Here is an 18,369-nt window from a genome sequence, read left to right as displayed (position 1 = left end):
GCCGGCTCCCTCCCAGCACGGCCGCACGCCGACTCTGGGGATGGTGCCAGTTTCCGTATTCCACAGAGTGACATCATCCTCACAAGTAACCTCAGAGTCAACTCACCAAGCGGGCTCCAGTCGCATGCTGATTCAGCCTGTTTTTTGTCTTGTTCTAGTTTGAGAGTTTAGCAGTCTTTTGAATGTTCCTTCCTGATTCTGAAAAACGATAGTTTCAACCACTTACGGAAGGTCTTCTATAAAAGCAGAATTTGCTGCATTGTTTTGACTGTGGGACCATGCTGAGACCTTTGCTGAAGGATCAGCAGGGAACAGACCAGGGCGGGGTGGAGGAACCACCTGGTTACAGCCTTGACCTCTCCCTACAAGGGTGCTGTGTGGGAACCCAGGCCACGAACATCTGAGGATGCCATCTACTTGGAGGGTCATGGCTTTGTGTATGTGTGTGAAATTTTCAAACACACACAGAAGCAGATAGATGGGCACAGTGAGCTCCACGTGTCCATCATTCAGTTTCAACGCTTCCTTGTTTCATCTGGGCCACCTCCCCACACACACGCCACCCCTGTGGATCATCTGAGTTTGTTCCCGCGTTCCTGATAGAGTAGCATCACTTGCTTCTCGGCGTTTTCTCCTCTAATAGGCACTCTCGTCTCTCAACTGTTATACCAGTAGAGTCCTGGAGGGGAAGTAAACTGCTACTTCGATAAAGATTTCTGAATTGCAGCTTCTAAGCTGCAACTTGACTATCCAGCCTTCCGGAATTTTCAGCATCTAAAAGATCCCAGATGGGCTTGTGATCAGAGTACCAGATTTTAGCCATTTTCCCCTCCTTCTTTTTTACTTTGGAGAGTTTGTTGCTATTTATCTTGAGTGGGAGGTATATAAACTAAAAAAAATAAGCTTCCATTTGGAGGTTTCACTGTACATTTCTTTGCAGGCACTGGAAGGATTTCACAGCACATGCGGAGAGGGCAGTGGGCTGGTGACAAGAACACAGGTTTTGGAGCCAGATAGAGATGGATTCGAATCTTGGCTCTAACAACTACCAGCTGTGTGACCCTAGTCGTGTTTCTTAGCCTTTCTGAATATGGTCCCCTCATCTGTAAAGCAGAAATAATAATTCCTACCTCACAGAGACCCTGTGGAGATTAAATGAGTTAGACGCGCGGTGGGAACTTAATGTGGTTGGCCTGCAATGTGGTCGGTGGTCGGTGGTCAGTGGCCAGAAACTACTGTTGTTGCCCTTCCATTTCTGTGACAGTGACCTTCCATTTCTGTGACAGTGACCTTCCATTTCTGTGACAGTGACCTTCCAGCCACACGGTGGCGGGATCCGGTCTGCTCCTCAGTTGCCTCTGTGGACGTTTTTCCCTGGACCTATTTGGACCTGTTACTCACACCTTCCTCTAACACCTCAAATGTCTTCTGGACAGCTCTGAAGGGTGAGATACTGCAAGCCAAGGGAAGACCAGGCTCTGATCACCACAGGGCAATTTGGAAGTATCCTGTGGTGGATTTCCCTGGACCCAGAAAACTCTGCATTGTTCTTAATAAATTAGGCAGCTAGACTTAAAAAAAAAAAGTCAACAGAGACTTTCTTGACAAGTTTCATGTTTCTATATTTGACTAAAGTCAGACAAGTTCAAGCAACCAAATGAGGTCTCTGAGCTGTGGCAGAACAAGGACAGCCATTTTTCTCTGTGTGTGTTGGTCTGAGCCAGATCCTGGAGCCAGACTGCCTGGGTTTGAAGCCTGGCTCTTCTCTTTCGTAGCTGGGTCACCTTGGACCGTGGTGCCTCCACTTCCCATTGGTAAAACAGCACCTGTGTCAAAGGATTTGTTGTGAAGAGCTAAGGAAATAAACAGTCGTAAAGCATTCAGAACAGTGCCTAGCGTGTAGTAAGCTCCCAGGAAACGTTGGCTGTCATTATCAGTGTTACAGAGGTAGAGGGATACATTCTGTGCTATGCAACGTGTCCTATGTTCAGTCTGCAGGAGCTGGGCAGTGCTAGGAAAGGTCTGTCATTCATTCTGCATTTATTCATCTCCTACCATGCCAGGTACTGTTTAAGTTCTGAGGCCATAGCAGTGAACTAAAGAATGAAAAATCGGCCGGGCGCGGTGGCTCAAGCCTGTAATCCCAGCACTTTGGGAGGCCGAGGCGGGTGGATCACGAGGTCGCGAGATCGAGACCATCCTGGTCAACATGGTGAAACCCCGTCTTCTACTAAAAATACAAAAAAACTAGCTGGGTGTGGTGGCACATGCCTGTAATCCCAGCTACTCAGGAGGCTGAGGCAGGAGAATTGTCTGAGCCCAGGAGGCGGAGGTTGCGGTGAGCCGAGATCGCGCCATTGCACTCCAGCCTGGGTAACAAGAGCGAAACTCCGTCTCAAAAAAAAAAAAAAAAAAAAGAATGAATGAAAAATCACTGGTGGGGCGTGATGGCTCACACCTGTAATCCCAGTGCTTTGGGAGGCAGAGGCCGGTGGATTACCTGAGATCAGGAGTTCAAGACCAGCCTGACCAACATGGAGAAACCCCATCTCTACTAAAAATACAAAAAATTAGCTGGGCGTGGTGGCACCTGCCTGTAATCCCAGCTTCGGGAGGCTGAGGCAGGAGAATCATTTGAACCCAGGAGACGGAGGTTGCAGTGAGCTGAGATTGCACCATTGCACTCCAGCCTGGACAACAAGTTCACTCCGTCTCAAAAATAAAAATAAAAATAAATGACTGCCCAGGGAATGAGTACTCCAATCTTCTTGTAGGGGACGTACCCAGTGCGCCTGGGCCTCTGCTGTTTCAAACAAGTGCTCTGTGTGTTTTTGCCTCAGTCCTTTGACTAGCCACTGCTTGATTCGTGTTGCTTGTTTCTATGCCATTACTCCTCTCTGTTTTGTGCAGCATTTATTTGTAAGTACCTAAGATGTACCATGCCTGTTTTCAGTTGAATATGAGCTGGTTTTGGACCAGAAGGGTCTGTGGCATCATGCAGGCAGCAGATAAATGGTCACAGCACAATGAAGCAGGTGCTCTGATCAGGAGAAACACAGAGAAAGTTTTCTGGAGAAGGTGAAGTCTGAAATGAGATGCAGATCACATTGGCCCCAGAGGAGGGGGATTGAGGGGGAGTAGGGAAGGATGGGCTTCCTAGGCAGACAACAGATGGAGAAGGCGTGGAGGCCTGAGGCGGCCTGAGTATTTGGGGAACAACGCTTGGGTCATTAGTATGGTTGCAGCAGAGAATGGAGTTGAGGAAGTGGAGGAGGACTTGTTAAGAGGCACACCCAGGTATGAGCTAGATAACAAAAGGCCCTGTTTGCATTGCTCAAAAGTTTAAGCTTGCTCCTGAAGACTTTGGGGGCCCAGGAAAGGGCGTGAAGCTTGGGAGTGAGGTAACTTCATAAGATGTGTTGGAATTGCTCCTTTGTCAGCTGCCTGGAGCCTGATTTGAAGGAGAACCTGAAGAAAAGCAGCGAGGCCAACTGTCCCCATGAGAAGGCATGAGGCCGGAGCCAGCAGTGGCCAGGAAGTGGCAGATGGGGTCAGAATCTGAAAGGCATTAAGAGGCGATGGGCCCTGAAGGGCTTCCATGTGTGGGAGAGTAGGAGAAGGGTTTGGAAATCCTGGAAACCATAAACAGAGCAAGTGAAGAGAGGGGCAGGTTGAACGCACCTGGAGTGGCCGTGACTCCTTACGTTACTGTGAACAGCTAAAGCAGAGCAGATGGGATGGGCTGGATGCCTGATGTGGCTGGGGGGAGGGCCCGCGGGCTCTCTGCTCCTGGAGACCCTTTGGAATGTGGCAGTCTGCGTTGATGCCAAAGGCCAGATCGCATCAAGTAGTCCCAGCCAAGCAGATCCCTGCCTCATCTAGCTTGTTGGCTCATTCATTCGTTTTGTTGATAAATATTTATTGGATGACTACTAAATGCTCCTGTGGAACTTACATGTGGGTGGGAGTGAGTGGAGGAGGGAGGAACTCTACACTAAAGGAAATAAATAGTGTTTAGATAGAGAGAGAGCTGGTGCTCGACTTACGACCACGATTGGTTCCGACAGACTGGTCGTAACACGATTTGGTTGTAAGTCGAGTAGGCGATATGTACAGTACTGTGAAATGATGTTATAAAAATCTTTAAGTCATATTTTATCATAATTTTCTTTCATTATTATGTATCATAATTTTCTTGGTTCATTTTATGCCATTTGTATCATCTCTACACCATTTTGTTTCTTATTTTTACATTCGCCAGGTTTAAGTAAAACACTGCATTACCAGTACAACTGGTTTAATATTTGCAAAACATACAAAATTACAAAATACAGGTGTGAAAAATACCATAGGAAACATTTTCCCAATTGCAAAACATATCAAAATATATAAACATGTACAAAACACAAATTGCTGTACCGAGTCTGGGATAACAGTTGAAATGGTACACGCGGAGATGGCAGCACTGCTGGAAGCTGGTCCGCACTGTCGTCCGCCAAGCTGGGCAACGTTTGCGCTGCCAGACGCGGAGCAGTTGTGGCTAGCGACTGTGGTCGTAAAGTCGAATGGTCGTAAGCTGCATAGGTCGTAAGTCGATCAGTACCTGTAAGTGTGTTAAAGAATTAAAGTGAGGGAGAGGGTCTAGGTGAGTGGGTGTCGGGTTGTAGAGAATGACTTGAGATCCAGTAGCCGGGGAAAGCCTGTGAGGAGGTGACCAGGAGCTCCGCTCTGCAGGAACCAGGGAAGAACAGTCCGGAGAAGGGCCGTGAGTCAGGCAGAAGCCGTAGCTCTCAGCTGGGTTCCTACAGCAGCCGGGCCTCCAGGTCTCCTGTGTTTCCTCTTATTCTGGATACTGTACATGAAGCAGTCCTTTCAAAAACATGAGCGAGATCCTTCTCACAATGAGAATAAAGCCACACTGCTCACAGGGCAGTGAGGCCCTCCCCACGGAACCCCCTCTTTCCTCTGGCTGCTGCTACTCACTTCCTGCCTGCTCCCTCGGCGGCAGCCACACTGGCCTCCTTCCTGCTACCCGAACTTGTCAGACGCTCCCTCACCTCCCAGCCAAATGCCCTGTGGCTTGTGCCTGACTTCAGGTCTTGGCTTGTGTCCAGAGCACTCCCAGGACCATGTGCAAATTTGAAGATTCACTGGGAGGATTCTGCATGCAGCTGTGTTAGAGTTATGAGCTATTATGATGACAAAGTACTAAGCAAAATCAGCAAAGGGGAAAGGCACGCCAGGTGACGTATGGAGGAAACCGGGCACAAGCCTCTTCGAATCCTCTCCTGTGGGAGTCACACAGGACCTGCTTCCTGCCCCCCATCTGCGGGTTGTAACAACACGTGTGAAATGTTGTCTGCCAGGGAAGCTCATGACAGACTCAATGCACAGAGCTTTTACTGGTGGCTGGTCATGTGGGCAACTTCTGTCCGGCAAGTAGCAAGTTTCCAGAGTCTCAGAAGGAAAGCAGGTAATCACCGTAAACCATACTGTTTGCACAAAGAGTTCAAGCATTGTGAACTATTCTTATCAGGAAATGAAAGGAACTTTCCCCAAATCTAAGTTCCTAGATGCCAACAAAGGGCCAGTCTTGCAGTCAGCTCTTTCTAAGGCTGGTAGTCTCAGGCTTTCTTTTCTTTTTGTTTTTCCTTTTTTTTTTGAAGATGTGGCATCTTGCTCTGTCACCCAGGCTGGAGTGGCACAATCTCAGCTCACCACAACCTCCACCTCCCAGGTTCAAGCAATTCTCCTGCCTCAACTTCCAGAGTAGCTGGTACTACAGGTGCATGCTGCCACACCTGGCTAATTTTTTGTGTTTTAGTAGAGATGGGGTTTCACTGTGTTGCCCAGACTGGTCTCAAACTCCCGAGCTCAGGCAATCCACCCACCTCAGCCTTCCAAAGTGCTGGGATTACAGGCCAGCCACTGTGCCTGGCCTACTCTCAGGCTTTCTATGAGAAGTCTTTTCTGCATAGCTGGAATAGCTCCTTCTCAGGGAGACCTTCTCTCACAATCCAGTTTAAAACACCAGTTCCAGCACTCCCTGCCCTCCCACTGTCTAAGCCAGGCGTCCCCAAACTTTTTACACAGGGGGCCAGTTCACTGTCCCTCAGACTGTTGGAGGGCTGCCACATACTGTGCTCCTCTCACTGACCACCAATGAAAGAGGTGCCCCTTCCTGAATTGCAGCGGGGGGGGGGGGGGGCAGATAAATGGCCTCAGGGGGCCGCATACAGCCCGGGGGCCGTAGTTTGGGGACGCCTGGTCTAAGCTTTCTCCATGTACTCGCGGCTGTCTAAGATGCTGTATAATCTGCACATGCCATCGTTTATTGCCTCTGTCTTCCATTAAAATGTAAGCTTCATTTCATGAGGTCGGGATTTTTGCCTACTTTCTTTACCAATGAAACCCCAGCATCTATGACAGTGTTTGGCACATAGTAGGTTCTCAGCAATATGAGACAGATGAATGAAGGAATGCTTAAAAAACAGGAAACTTGGCACATGGTTAGAGCAAAGTATCATGCAGAAAGAGGTAGGAAATGTGATGAGAAGACGGGATCAGTGTAGATGGGATCAGTGTAGACGAGGTCAGTGTAGACAAGATCAGTGTAGACGGGGTCAGTGTAGACAGGATTGGTACAGATTGGGTCAGTGCAGACGGGGCCAGCGCAGACTGGATCAGCGTAGACGGGATCAGCGCAGATGGGGTCAGCACAGATAGGGGGTCAGCACAGATGGGGGGTCAGCGCAGACGGGGGTCAGCGCAGACAGGGCCAGCGCGGACGGGGTCAGTGTAGACAGGATCACCATGGACGGGGACAGCGCAGATGGGATCAGTGTAGACAGGGTCCTTGCAGGCCTTGGGAAGGGTTTAAAAAAGTGTATTTCTTTTCCTTCCTTCCTCCCTCCCTCCCTCCTTTCCTTCTTTCATTCCTTCTTTTGACAGAGTCTCGCTCTGTCACCCAGGCTGGAGTGCAGTGGTGTGATCTCGGATCACTGCAATCACCGCCTCCTACGTTCAAGTGATTCTCCTGCCTCAGCCTCCTGAGTAGCTGGGATTACAGGCACCCACCACCACACCCGGCTAATTTTTGTTTTTTTAGTAGAGACAGGGTTTCACCATGTGGTCAGGCTGGTCTCAAACTCCTGACCTCGTGATCCACCCACCTTGGCCTCCCAAAGTGCTGGGATTACAGGTGTGAGCCACCACGCCTGGCCTAGATAAGCATATTTCTTAAGTGTCGTGACCACCTTCGAGTTGTCCAAACCCAATTTTCACCAGTGTCTCCACCTCAGCTCACCCTCAACTCTCCTCAAAGACAAGTGTGAGTCCCTGTTCTTGTTCCTGTAGTTAATAGCGCTATTCAGAATCTCTTACAATGTGCGCTCCGAGCTTCTCTGCCCCAGAGTTTATTGCAATTCTAATAATTTAATAGTTTGTATGATTTAGTTAGTAGCTGAATTCTCCATTAATCTGATAGTGTTTGACTTGTTAACACTGCATCCTCAGTGTCTAGCCCAGAACTCAGCAGGTATATGAATGAATGACTGCTGTTGTTGAGAGTGTGGACAGCTCTGGGCCAGGCTCAGCTTCCTGGGCCCGGAACCATTCAGAGCTTTCTGAGGTTCTCCAGCCTTCGTCCTGGGTCAGCATCTCCCCCGCCTCCCTCCAGGCTTGGAGCGTAGGGTACCAGGGAGCTGTCAGCCTCACGAAACCCTGACTTCTGAGGCCTGGCTGTGGATGTTCACTTTGCAGGAGCCCCTGGAAAAGGCACAGCTGCTGGCACTGGTTGGGGACCAGCTCATCCAAAGCCACCATGATGCAGCAGATGCCATCAGGCCCCAGTGCGTGGAGCTCAGGCACCTCTGTGACGATTTCATCAATGAAAACAAGAAGAAACGGGACGTTTTTGGAAAGTCCTTGGAATTGCACAGACAGCTGGACAAGGTGAGCAGCGCACAGCCAAGAACATGACGTCTGCAAGGTTTTCTGTGAAGAGGCTTCTGTCATACTTGTCCTCCCTTCCTGACGTGACTGCCGACAGGTTCAAGTTCAAGAGTCATGAAAACCTGAGCGGATCCTAGGTTGTAGAGGTATTGAAGGTCCAAAGTGCTCTGGCCATGCCACCACATGCCATTAGCATGAACTAAAGCCCGTGTCTATCTGTGTGGAGCCAGGCTTAGTGTGTTTTGGCCTGGCTCTGTGGGAACGCTTGATTTCCTTTCAGGTGTACAGAGAACCATGCACTATAGTTGCAGAGTGCTTCCCTCATAGAAAGGCAAGGATTTGGACTCTCTTTGGAGAAGCTTAGTCATAAGGACCATCTTATACCCCTACCATGTATTGAGCCCCTGCTGTCTTCCTATCAGGAACCTAATTATGTCATCTGTTTATAACCCTCAAGGCGCCCTCTGAGGAAGGGCCTCATTGTGCAGAGGCAGAAGTTGATGCTCTGCTGGGTCTGGAAGTTTCGCCCACGAGAATCACCTAGCGAGCTGTTATGTGGCAGTTTCCCTCAAGCACTGCCCTGGAGACCCAGTGTCAGTAGGTCTGGAATATTGTCCAGGAACTAGTCTTTTAGTAAAGTGCCTGAGTGATTCTGGTGCAGGTGGTGCAGGGATGACACCAGGAAACCTTGGGATAAGTGACCACCCAAGACCACACGTGGTGCAAACAGGAAGGCAGAATTGAAGTCAGGCCTGCCAGATGCCACACGCAGGCGTCACAGGATAGACGGCAAGGCCGCACGTAAGGGGCCTCGCAGGGGCAGGGGTGTGCAAACACTGGTGCCCTTTGGAGGTGACCTCTAGGGTGTGTTCCCAGTCAGCAGGAGCACTGTTTCTGGAGCCTTCCCCGTCAGCTGTTCCCAGCCAGCATGTGGCTGATGGCAGTGAGTCAGCATGCTCCATCCCCACAGCTGCTCCTCTCACATGGCAGGGGGCACCCACCCGGGCTGCTTACCTCATCCCATGGCAAAAGGGATTTTAGGATCAATGAAATCCAGTTGTTCCAGAAGCAAGTGGCTCTGAAGGGGCTGGTGCGCAGCCAGCTGTGTGTGCTGAGCTCACTGCAGAATCCACTTCTGCTTTCCCAACTCCATTTCTGCTCCAGAGATAGTAAGCCTGGTGTGTGTGGTGTGTGTGTGTGTGTGTGTGTGTGTGTGTGTGTGTGTGTGTGTGTGTTGGGGGGGGTAGAGAGAGAGCAAGTAGCTATAGTAACTCAGAAGCCCCCAGCCTATTGTTTTTCGCAGATCTAAACATGATATGTGAAGAGAAAGTTTTCAAAGTATATATCAAAGCATGAATACATGTTATTGTGGAAATCCAAAAATACAGGAAGAAAAAGGTTACTCATGGGCACATACATATCCCACTATCCCATATCCCTGCATAATGGTAGCTATTAATTCTGAAATCTCTTTATTGCTATTTAGTATTCTAAATGTCGTACATATTCACTGTAAATAATCTAGGAAAAAAGTAAGATAAAACATTTAAGTTGCCTATCATATTGATCTTAAATTGCCTATCATAAATATTTAACTTAACCAAATGTAAGTTATATATTGATTTTATTTTAAATATAATACTCTTTCCCACTTAGATAACTGCTTTGAAGTGTTCCATTTAGATCTTTTTTCTCGGGATAGTTATATTGCTTTTTGGGTCACATCAAGTGCAGATGTGCTTGAGCTGGGAGCTTCGTTTCACATCACTCTTCAAGTGGCATAAGGGTCCCTGTCTTTCTATTCAAGTGTCTCAGTGGAGTTCAAAAGAGTAACGAACATGAGTCTTTTTCTATAAATTGAATAATTAGAATTCATCACCTATCTGATGTCCTCCCAGCGTCCTGAAACTTTGAATATTGCTGTGCTGAACTACAAAGCTTTGCATTCTTGCTTCCTTCGGAAAGTCAAACACCAGTAAATGCAAACAGGCATTACCTGGGAATCCAGAGAGGAAAGTTGTGTTTTTTTTTTTAAAGGGACACTCCCTTCTCCCAGGAGATGTTAGGGCCAAGTCTAATGTCTCATTAATCACCGTGTGTTCTGGTAACCAGTTAGGATGCAAGACAAGTGGCCTAGCAGGTAAAGCCGAAAAGCCATTCATTACCTTGCTCTGTGTTTCGACCAGCCTAAGGGGTATTTAGCTATAAGGCTGGGCAGTGCAGGGCCTTACACCTGTAATCCCAGCACTTTGGGAGTCTGAGGTGGGAGGATTGCTTGAGCCCAAGAGTTCGAGACCAGCCTGGGCAACATGGCTAAAACCTGTCAAAAGAAAAGAAAACCCGTTAAAAGAGAGAAAGGAAAGGAAAGAAAGCAAAGGAAGGAGAGAAAGAGAAAGGAGAGGAAGAAAAAGGAAGAAAGAGAGAGAGAAAGAGGAAGGAAAAGAAAAGAAAAGAGAGATTAGCCTGGTGTGGTGGCATGTGTCTGCAGCCCCAGCTACTTGGGAGGCTAAGCCGGGAGGATCCCCTGAGGCTGGGAGGGACCTCTCTAGGCTGCAGTAAGCCGTGTTCACACTGCTGCACTCCAGCCTGGGTGACAGAGTGAGACCTTGTCTCAAATTAAATATATATTTAGCTGTCTCCTAGAGATGTAGCAACTACTGTCCGTGGAAGAGAGAAGAATGGTGTATGACTCATTTTGCTGACCAGGTGCCTTCTCTGATAAGTGAACAGGTGTAAATTGGTTTGGGCTTGTCCCCCTCTTAGTATAATTTGCTGTGGTTAGACCCCTTATACTTTATGCTGTCCCGTGACAATTTCCCATTGTCTCAGAATCCTTGTAGACATCTTACAAGCTCAGACATGCTGAGAACGATGGTGGCTCTGAGTTGTGGTCAGGCTAAGCACACAGGGCACTGTTTCTTTCCTAAAGGTCAGTCAATGGTGTGAGGCAGGAATCTACCTCTTGGCTTCCCAAGCTGTAGACAAGTGCCAGTCTCGAGAGGGGGTTGACAGCGCCTTGAACGACATTGCGACATTCCTGGACACAGCCAAGGAGGACCCGTTGCTCAGCCCCAAGGAGTTTTACGACGAGTTTGAGTTGCTACTCACCCTCGATGCAAAGGTAATGCTCCTGAGTTGATGCTGTGGTTGGGAAACAGAAGGGGAGGGAGGCACTGTACCTTCTTCCTGATAAAGTACACGCAGGGTGTCCTGAGCAGGCGGTATCGCGTCGGCTAACTGGTTCTGAAGCCCTCCTATGGCCTCTTAGCCTCCCGGCCTGAACGTCCTGGCACACTGACACTTTGTCTGCCTAAATGAGTCATTTCTCTGTTAATGCTTATGAGCATTTCTGACATACCCCACGCTGTGCTACATGCTAGGCCACCACGGTGAGCAGAAACAAGCACGCTTCCAACCTCACTGAGCCTGCAGTTTCGTGGGAGAGGCTGACATTAACACAATAATCACACAAAAATGTGTTACAAGCTGATGTAAGTGCTGTCAAGGAGGGATTAGGGTCAGGCATGTGGCAGAGGAACTTGGCCTGGTCTGGGGTCAGAGAAGGCTCTCAGGAAGGGTCACTTCAGCTAAAGCATGGAAAACGAGAAGATGCGAGAGCCTTTCCAGACAGGAGGAACAGCCTGTGCAAAGCGTCCAGGCCTGAGGGAGCCTGGCATGGTGCAGACCAAAAGGCCAGGCTGCTGGAAGCTGGAGAGCAACAGAAGTGTGTCTGGGGTGAGGTCAGAGAGAGGCAGGCAGGGTGGGCTTTGTGGGCCACAGGACGGAGTTTGGATTTAAGCAGGGGAGTAAGTTGATCGGATTTGCGTTTGCGAAGCGCATTCTTCCATGAAGCCAGCAGCGTTGGCCATAGATCACCTTCCTCTGAGAGCCTCATCGCCTGGTCTGCACCTCTGCTGTAGGAGCTTCCTGGGCAGAGGGCAGGGGAGAGAGGATGCCGTGGAGGAGCAGGCTGGAACAGGGAGGGTCCAGCCTGTCTTCACTGTTGATGTCACTCTGGGGAATGCTCTGAAGTCCATCCATGGACTCAGGCTAAGAGCCTTTGCTCTATCTAACATGATGTAAACCGCACTGTATTCTAATTGTTTGTTTATTTTTATTTTTATTTTCTAGACAGAGTCTTGCTCTGTCGCCCAGGCTGGAGTGCAGTGGTGCAATCTCAGCTCACTGCAACCTCTGCCTCCCGAGCAAGCTATTCTCCTGTCTCAGCCTCCCGAGTACCCGGGATTACAGGCGCCCGCCACCACACTTGGCTAATTTTGTGTTTTTAGTAGAGACGGGGTTTCACCAAGTTGACCAGGCTGGTCTCAAACTCCTGTGCCAGGGTGTTCCAGGCACTGGAGACACCATAGTGAAAGAATGCATTGCCCTGGAGGGTCTCAAGTAGGAGAAGCTGATCCTTAGAAGCACAATTCTGAAGCATGGCAGGACACATCTTGCATAATGATGCCCGGGGTGGGGGGTCACCTGAGGGAGGTAGGGATGTGGGGAGTAGGGGAAGGTTCGAGAAAGGAAATGCTTTGCGTCCTCAGGCTGTATGCAGAGAGACACTTTAATCATGATTTGCTTTCGTTACTACAGGCCAAAGCCCAGCAAGTCCTGCAGAGGCTGGGCGATGTGCAGGAAGTATTTCACAAGAGGCAAATGAGTCTGATGAAACTGGCAGCCAAACAGACTCGTCCAGTGCAACCTGTGGCCCCACATCCCGAGTCCTCACCAAAATGGGTGTCATCAAAAACCAGCCGGCCCCCCACCTCGGGTACGTTATTTCAGGAAAAGCAGCTTTGTGGCTTTGGTGTTTCATCAGCACCATGAGGACTGAGACTGGTTGTCTATGATGGATAATGGTCGTTGTTTTAACAGACACTATTAAAACAGACAGGGCATAGTGCAGACATGGATGACATGAACACTTACGTAACACCACGTGCCTGGATGCAGGGAGAAACACACTGTCTATTGAAAGAATAGCAAAAATGCATCACAGGCTGGGCTTGGTGGCTCACGCCTGAATCCCAGCACTTTGGGAGGCTAAGGTGGGCGGATCACCTGAGGTCAGGAGTTAGAGACCAACCTGGTCAACATCGTGAAACCCTGTCTCTACTAAAAATACAAAAATTGGCCTGGCGTGATGGCAGACACCTGTAATCCCAGCTACTTGGGAGGCTGAGGCAGGAGAATTGCTTGAACATGCGACAGAGTTTGCAGTGAGCCGAGATCACACTGCTGTGCTCCATCCAGCTTGGGCAACAGAGTGAGACTGTGTCTCAAAAAGCAAATAAAATAAAATAAAAATGCTTCATAATAATAACAACATAGTAATAGCAGCATAAAACAGACCTCATTTAGGACCTTTAGAAGGCCCACATTTTATTAGCAATGAAGTAGTAAAATTGGTTGAGAAGATTTAAAAAAAAAATAGGTAAGTTCTTACTCTCATCCCACAGGGTCTTGATTACCATAGCTTATTAGCCTTTAAGACCAGGTCATGTAATGTCCCAACATTGTTCTTTTTCAACATTGTTTTGGCTATTTTAAGTCCTTTTCATTTTTCCATGAATTTTAGAATCACCTTTCAATTTCTGCTGGGATTATGATAGGGATTATACTGACTATATGAGCCAATTTGGAGAGAACTATTATCTTACAAATCCTGAGTTTTCAATTAATGAATAGGTTAGAACTTGTTATTTAGGTCATCTTTAATTTCTGTCAACAATGCAATAGTTTTGAGTGCAAAGGCCTTAGGCATTTCACATTTTTTAACCCTATAATGAATGGAATTTACCATATATAATTAAGAATAGGAATCGATTTCTGTAGAGATACGATCCTATCATCTGTGAATAGGGATGCTTTGACTTTTTCTGTTTCGATCTTTATACTTTTTTTTTTTTTTTTTTTTTGTCATATTATAATGACTGGGCCCTCCGCTACCGGGTTAACTCGAAATGCGGAGAGCAGACATCCTCATCTTTCCCCAGCGTTAGGGAAAGAGTTCACATTGCGCCTTTAAGTAGGATGTTAGCTATAGGTTTTTCGCAGATGTCTTTTATCAGATTGAGGAAATTCCCTTCTATTTCTTTTTTTTTTTTTTTTTTTTTTTTGAGTTTTTATTGTAAATGTTTATTGACTTTTTCAAATGTTTATTTGGTCCCTGTATGGAGATTCTGATATGGTTTTTCTTCTCTATTTGTTAATATGGTAAATTACAACGATTTGTTTTCAAATGGTAAAACAACTTTACATTCTTGGATAACTGGCCTTGGGCAGGATGTACATGTCATTTGTTGTGTTGTGTAATTGTGAAGCTCTGTCATTAAGCAAATACATATTCATGGTTTCTATGTCTTTCATATATATCAGCCCTTTTATAATTATGAAATGGCTCTCCTTTCCTCCTTATCTCTAGAAATACTCTTAAAGTCTATTTTGTCGGCCGGGCGCAGTGGCTCAAGCTTGTAATCCCAGCACTTTGGGAGGCCGAGGCGGGTGGATCACGAGGTCGAGAGATCAAGACCATCCTGGTCAACATGGTGAAACCCCGTCTCTACTAAAAATACAAAAAATTAGCTGGGCATGGTGGCACGTGCCTGTAATCCCAGCTACTCAGGAGGCTGAGGCAGGAGAATTGCCTGAACCCAGGAGGCGGAGGCTGCGGTGAGCCGAGATCGCGCCATTGCACTCCAGCCTGGGTAACAAGAGCGAAACCCCGTCTCAAAAAAAAAAAAAAAAAAAAGTATATTTTGTCTGATACCGTCACAGCCATTCCAGTTCTCTCACGCTTAGTGTTTGTACGATCTATTTTTTTCATCTGTCTTTGCATTTAAAGTACATTTGTTGTAGGCAGCATATAGTTGGGCCTTACCTTTTTATACATGGTTACCTCTGCCCTTAATTGGAGTGATGAGATTTTTATGTTTATATCCTACGTAAGTATTGATCTAGTTGGATTTCGAGCTCCTGTTTTGATATCCTATATGTCCCATGTGCTTTTTTTTCCTTTTTTCCTCCTTTCCTGCCTTTTGGGTTAGTAAATATTTTTTAATATTTCGTTTTAATTTCTCTGTTGGCTTGTTATCATATCTCTTTGCATTGTTTTTCACCCAGACTAGGGATTATCATATGCATCTTTGTCATGATCTGTTGAGTGAGTTTCATACCACTCTATGCAAAATATAGGAAATTTACAACATTTTGCTTCTGTATGCTCCCCATCTGTCCTCTGTGCTATTCTTATTATAAATCTTACATCTATATATGTTAAACCCCCAATATGGCATTATAATTTTTGCTTTAAATAGTCATTTGTCAAATTAAGAGAAATATGTGTGTATGTGTGTGTGTGTATGTGTGTGTGTGTGTGTGTACATACCTCCTTATTCACCATTTCTGGGGTTCTTCATTCCTTATTTCCTTCATTCCTTTGAGTTAATACCTTGTGTCATTTCTCTTCAGAATAAAGAGCTTCTGTTAGTATTTATTGTTGGGGAGTCTATTAGTAACAAATTTTTTTGTCTTCATTTTTTCCTTTTTGTGGACAACGGTGTCTCGCTATATTGCCCAGGCAGGTTTTGAACTCCTGGGCTCAAGCTATCCTCCCGCCTCTGCCTCCCTATGAGCTGGAATTACAGTTGTGAGCCACCATGCCTGGCCTGTTAGCAATATATTCTTTCATTTTTGCTTATCGGGAAATTCTGGGGTGTTTTGGTAGTTCTCCACTTAGTACAATTTACAGTTCCTTGTCTTCCGTCATGTATCCTAGAATCCTTAGAATGAAGCCTTGATAACATTTAGGGATTTTTTTTTCCTGAACTTTTGTCTGCAAACACACACACACATCTGCATACACACTCTAACACACATGCATACATATACCACAGACACACCCAAACATACACAGAGACATCCTTCTTAGATGGTTGGAAACAGAGCTTGGTTCTCTTGACCTTTCACCTTTCCTCAAGCTCAACTATGTTCACGACTGTGACTTGGCCTCAGTCACTGTTTCAAGGCACATATGTTTGTTTCAAGTAAATAAAGCAGGAATTATAGATTTGTTTCTCAGCTTTTCAAATACAAGATTTCATAACAGATAATACTCCTTCCCAGAATAAACAGGTCTTCATCAAGTCTGAACAGGTTGTCAGTGACCTAAGTCAGACAACTAGCTTGTTTAGCAGAACAATCCTGCCCTTTTGTGTTTGGCGAGTATCTACTGAGAGTGGACTCCAGCAAGTCACTAAAAGAATTTTCAAACATTTTTATCTGATTTCTTAGTAACTGAGTCTGTGCCAAGATAAGCAATGGTATTTCACAGTGTAAAGAAAGAAGATGGGTGGAGGGACTTCAGAGCTGGAATGTCAGCTCCGACTCTTGTTAGCTGGATGCCTCGGCTACAGCTTTTAACACTTCTGACGTTCATAAGGAATGTGAAAAAGCTTTTTAATGCCACGTGGCTATAATCATAGCTAAAATGAGTTATGCATTATATATGATCTACATTCTTCACATATTAACTCATTCAAGCCTGATAACAGCCCTTTACTGTGGGATTTCTTGTTTTTCCCTGCTTTACAGATGAAGAGGGTGAGGCACAGAGCTGACTATAGTCATGTGTGGCTCGTGCATGGAAGAACAAGGCTTGAACCCTGGCCATGTGGCGTCTGTGCCCCTGCCTTTCACTCCTTCACTGTACTTACAATGTCAAGGGCAGGTGCTTCTCAGTCATGGTGTCACGGGCCATAGTGCATGCATTTCTAACATCTAGTTACTATGCCTGGAATCACGTACTTTATAGAGATTCCACAGAGACGGAGGAGCCCAAAGGATTGTCTGTTATGACACAGCAGCATTAATGGTCATATATATAACCTGGGGTGGCAGGGTACTTTTCTACAATTTTCTTTTCTTTTTTTTTTTTTTTTTTTTTTAAGATGAAGTTTTGCTCTTTTTGCCCAGGCAGGAGTCCAGTGGCTCGATCTCAGCTCCTTGCAACCTCTGCCTCCCTAGTTCAAGCAGTTCTGCTGCCTCAGTCTCCCAAGTAGCTGGAATTACAGGCACCCGACACCATACCCAGCTAATTTCTGTATTTTTGGTAGTGACGGGGTTTCACCATGTTGGCCAGGTTGGTCTTGGACTCCTGACCTCAGGGGATCCACCTGCCTCGGCCTCCCAGAATGCTGGGATTACAGGTGTGAGCCACCACGCTTGACCTTTTCTACAATTTTCAATATAACATTAATCTATGAAAAACCCATAGAAAGCCCAAGCTGCTTCCAGTTGGCTTACAGAATGCGAGGGTTGGGAGGGGCCTCTGGAGGTCAGATGGTCAACCTCCATCAAGTCTACCATAGCTAAGAATCAGGGTGATATCTTGATGGCATTTGATGAATGGCATTTTGGCCTTGGGACCTAGAAGTCCTCAAATCCTGGGATTAACCACATGCCTCCTGTGAGTTTCTCAAGGGAACAGCATATACAGGGGTGATGACTGTGACAAATAAGAACTCAAAGTACCGTTTATGATGACTGTGACAAATAAGAACTCAAAGTACCGTTTATCTGTTAGCCTTGTGGCCGTCACCCTCCATGCTTGGCAAAGCTGGTAAGGTGGGTTAAGAAACCTCAAGGCCCACCCAGGGCTTCTTCTCTTCAAGTCCCACTTTTACTTCCAAATGGCCATAGAGCTTGAGAAAAGATGTTTCCCAGGTGTCTAGGCCCTCATGGGGAGGGGAGAAGGGAGATAGAGTGACCGAGAGGAAGGAGCAAGGGCAAGACAGCCCAATCCCGACTCAGCCAACGGATTCTAACACATAGTCCTCCCATCCACTGGTAAGCATGGGTCCATCAGGAATGGAATCCAACAGTGATACCGTCAGATTAGCTGCAGCAACTTCTGGCTAGGGCAGGCATGGCCATCCCCTTACAATATAATCATAGTATGAGTGTGTGTGTACAGGTGGGTGTGTAAACAGAGGGAGAGCATTTGAAAGAAGACTGTAGGGAAATATGCCAAGTGATTATGCTTCAGTGTTAAGATTTTAGTGTTTTTCAGACTTCCTGTAATAAGCACAAATTATTACCTTTGTAATGGAAAATATCTTCAATACAGTGTGGTACCTAGAATTGAGTCTTCAAACCAAGAACAGCATCAAGTACAAAAGCATGCTGTACACGTGCTGTGTGCCAAAGCAGCAGTATATAAGAGAATCCATAACGTGTGTCTTGGGGAAGACTTCATAAGGAAAGTGCCATTTTGTTTGTTTGAGGTGGAGTCAAACTCTGTCGCCCAGGCTGGAGTGCAGCGGTTTGATCTCGGCTCACAGCAACCTCCGCCTCCCAGGTTCAAGCCATTCTCCTGCCTCAGCCTCCCAAGTAGCTGGGATTACAGGCATG

General features: G+C 46.8%; 1 protein-coding gene across 8 annotated transcripts in view; it reads left to right on the top strand.

Annotated features, from left to right (window-relative positions):
• The window catches only part of MCF2L2 (MCF.2 cell line derived transforming sequence-like 2), a 250,817-nt gene that overhangs the window by 122,878 nt on the left and 109,570 nt on the right, over nucleotides 1-18,369 (top strand). For 7 of the 8 annotated variants that reach the window (XM_074404602.1, XM_074404600.1, XM_039478831.2 and 4 more), the window contains 3 exons: nucleotides 7,762-7,953; nucleotides 10,883-11,074; nucleotides 12,553-12,730. In XM_074404602.1, the coding sequence (XP_074260703.1) occupies nucleotides 7,762-7,953; nucleotides 10,883-11,074; nucleotides 12,553-12,730 (562 nt within the window). The remainder of the gene's footprint in view (nucleotides 1-7,761; nucleotides 7,954-10,882; nucleotides 11,075-12,552; nucleotides 12,731-18,369) is intronic. The other variant, XM_074404603.1, reaches the window with a different exon arrangement.

The sequence above is a fragment of the Saimiri boliviensis genome, chromosome 8 (assembly GCF_048565385.1).
Source record: "Saimiri boliviensis isolate mSaiBol1 chromosome 8, mSaiBol1.pri, whole genome shotgun sequence".
NCBI lineage: Eukaryota > Metazoa > Chordata > Mammalia > Primates > Cebidae > Saimiri > Saimiri boliviensis.
This window is presented reverse-complemented; position numbering and strand designations above follow the sequence as displayed.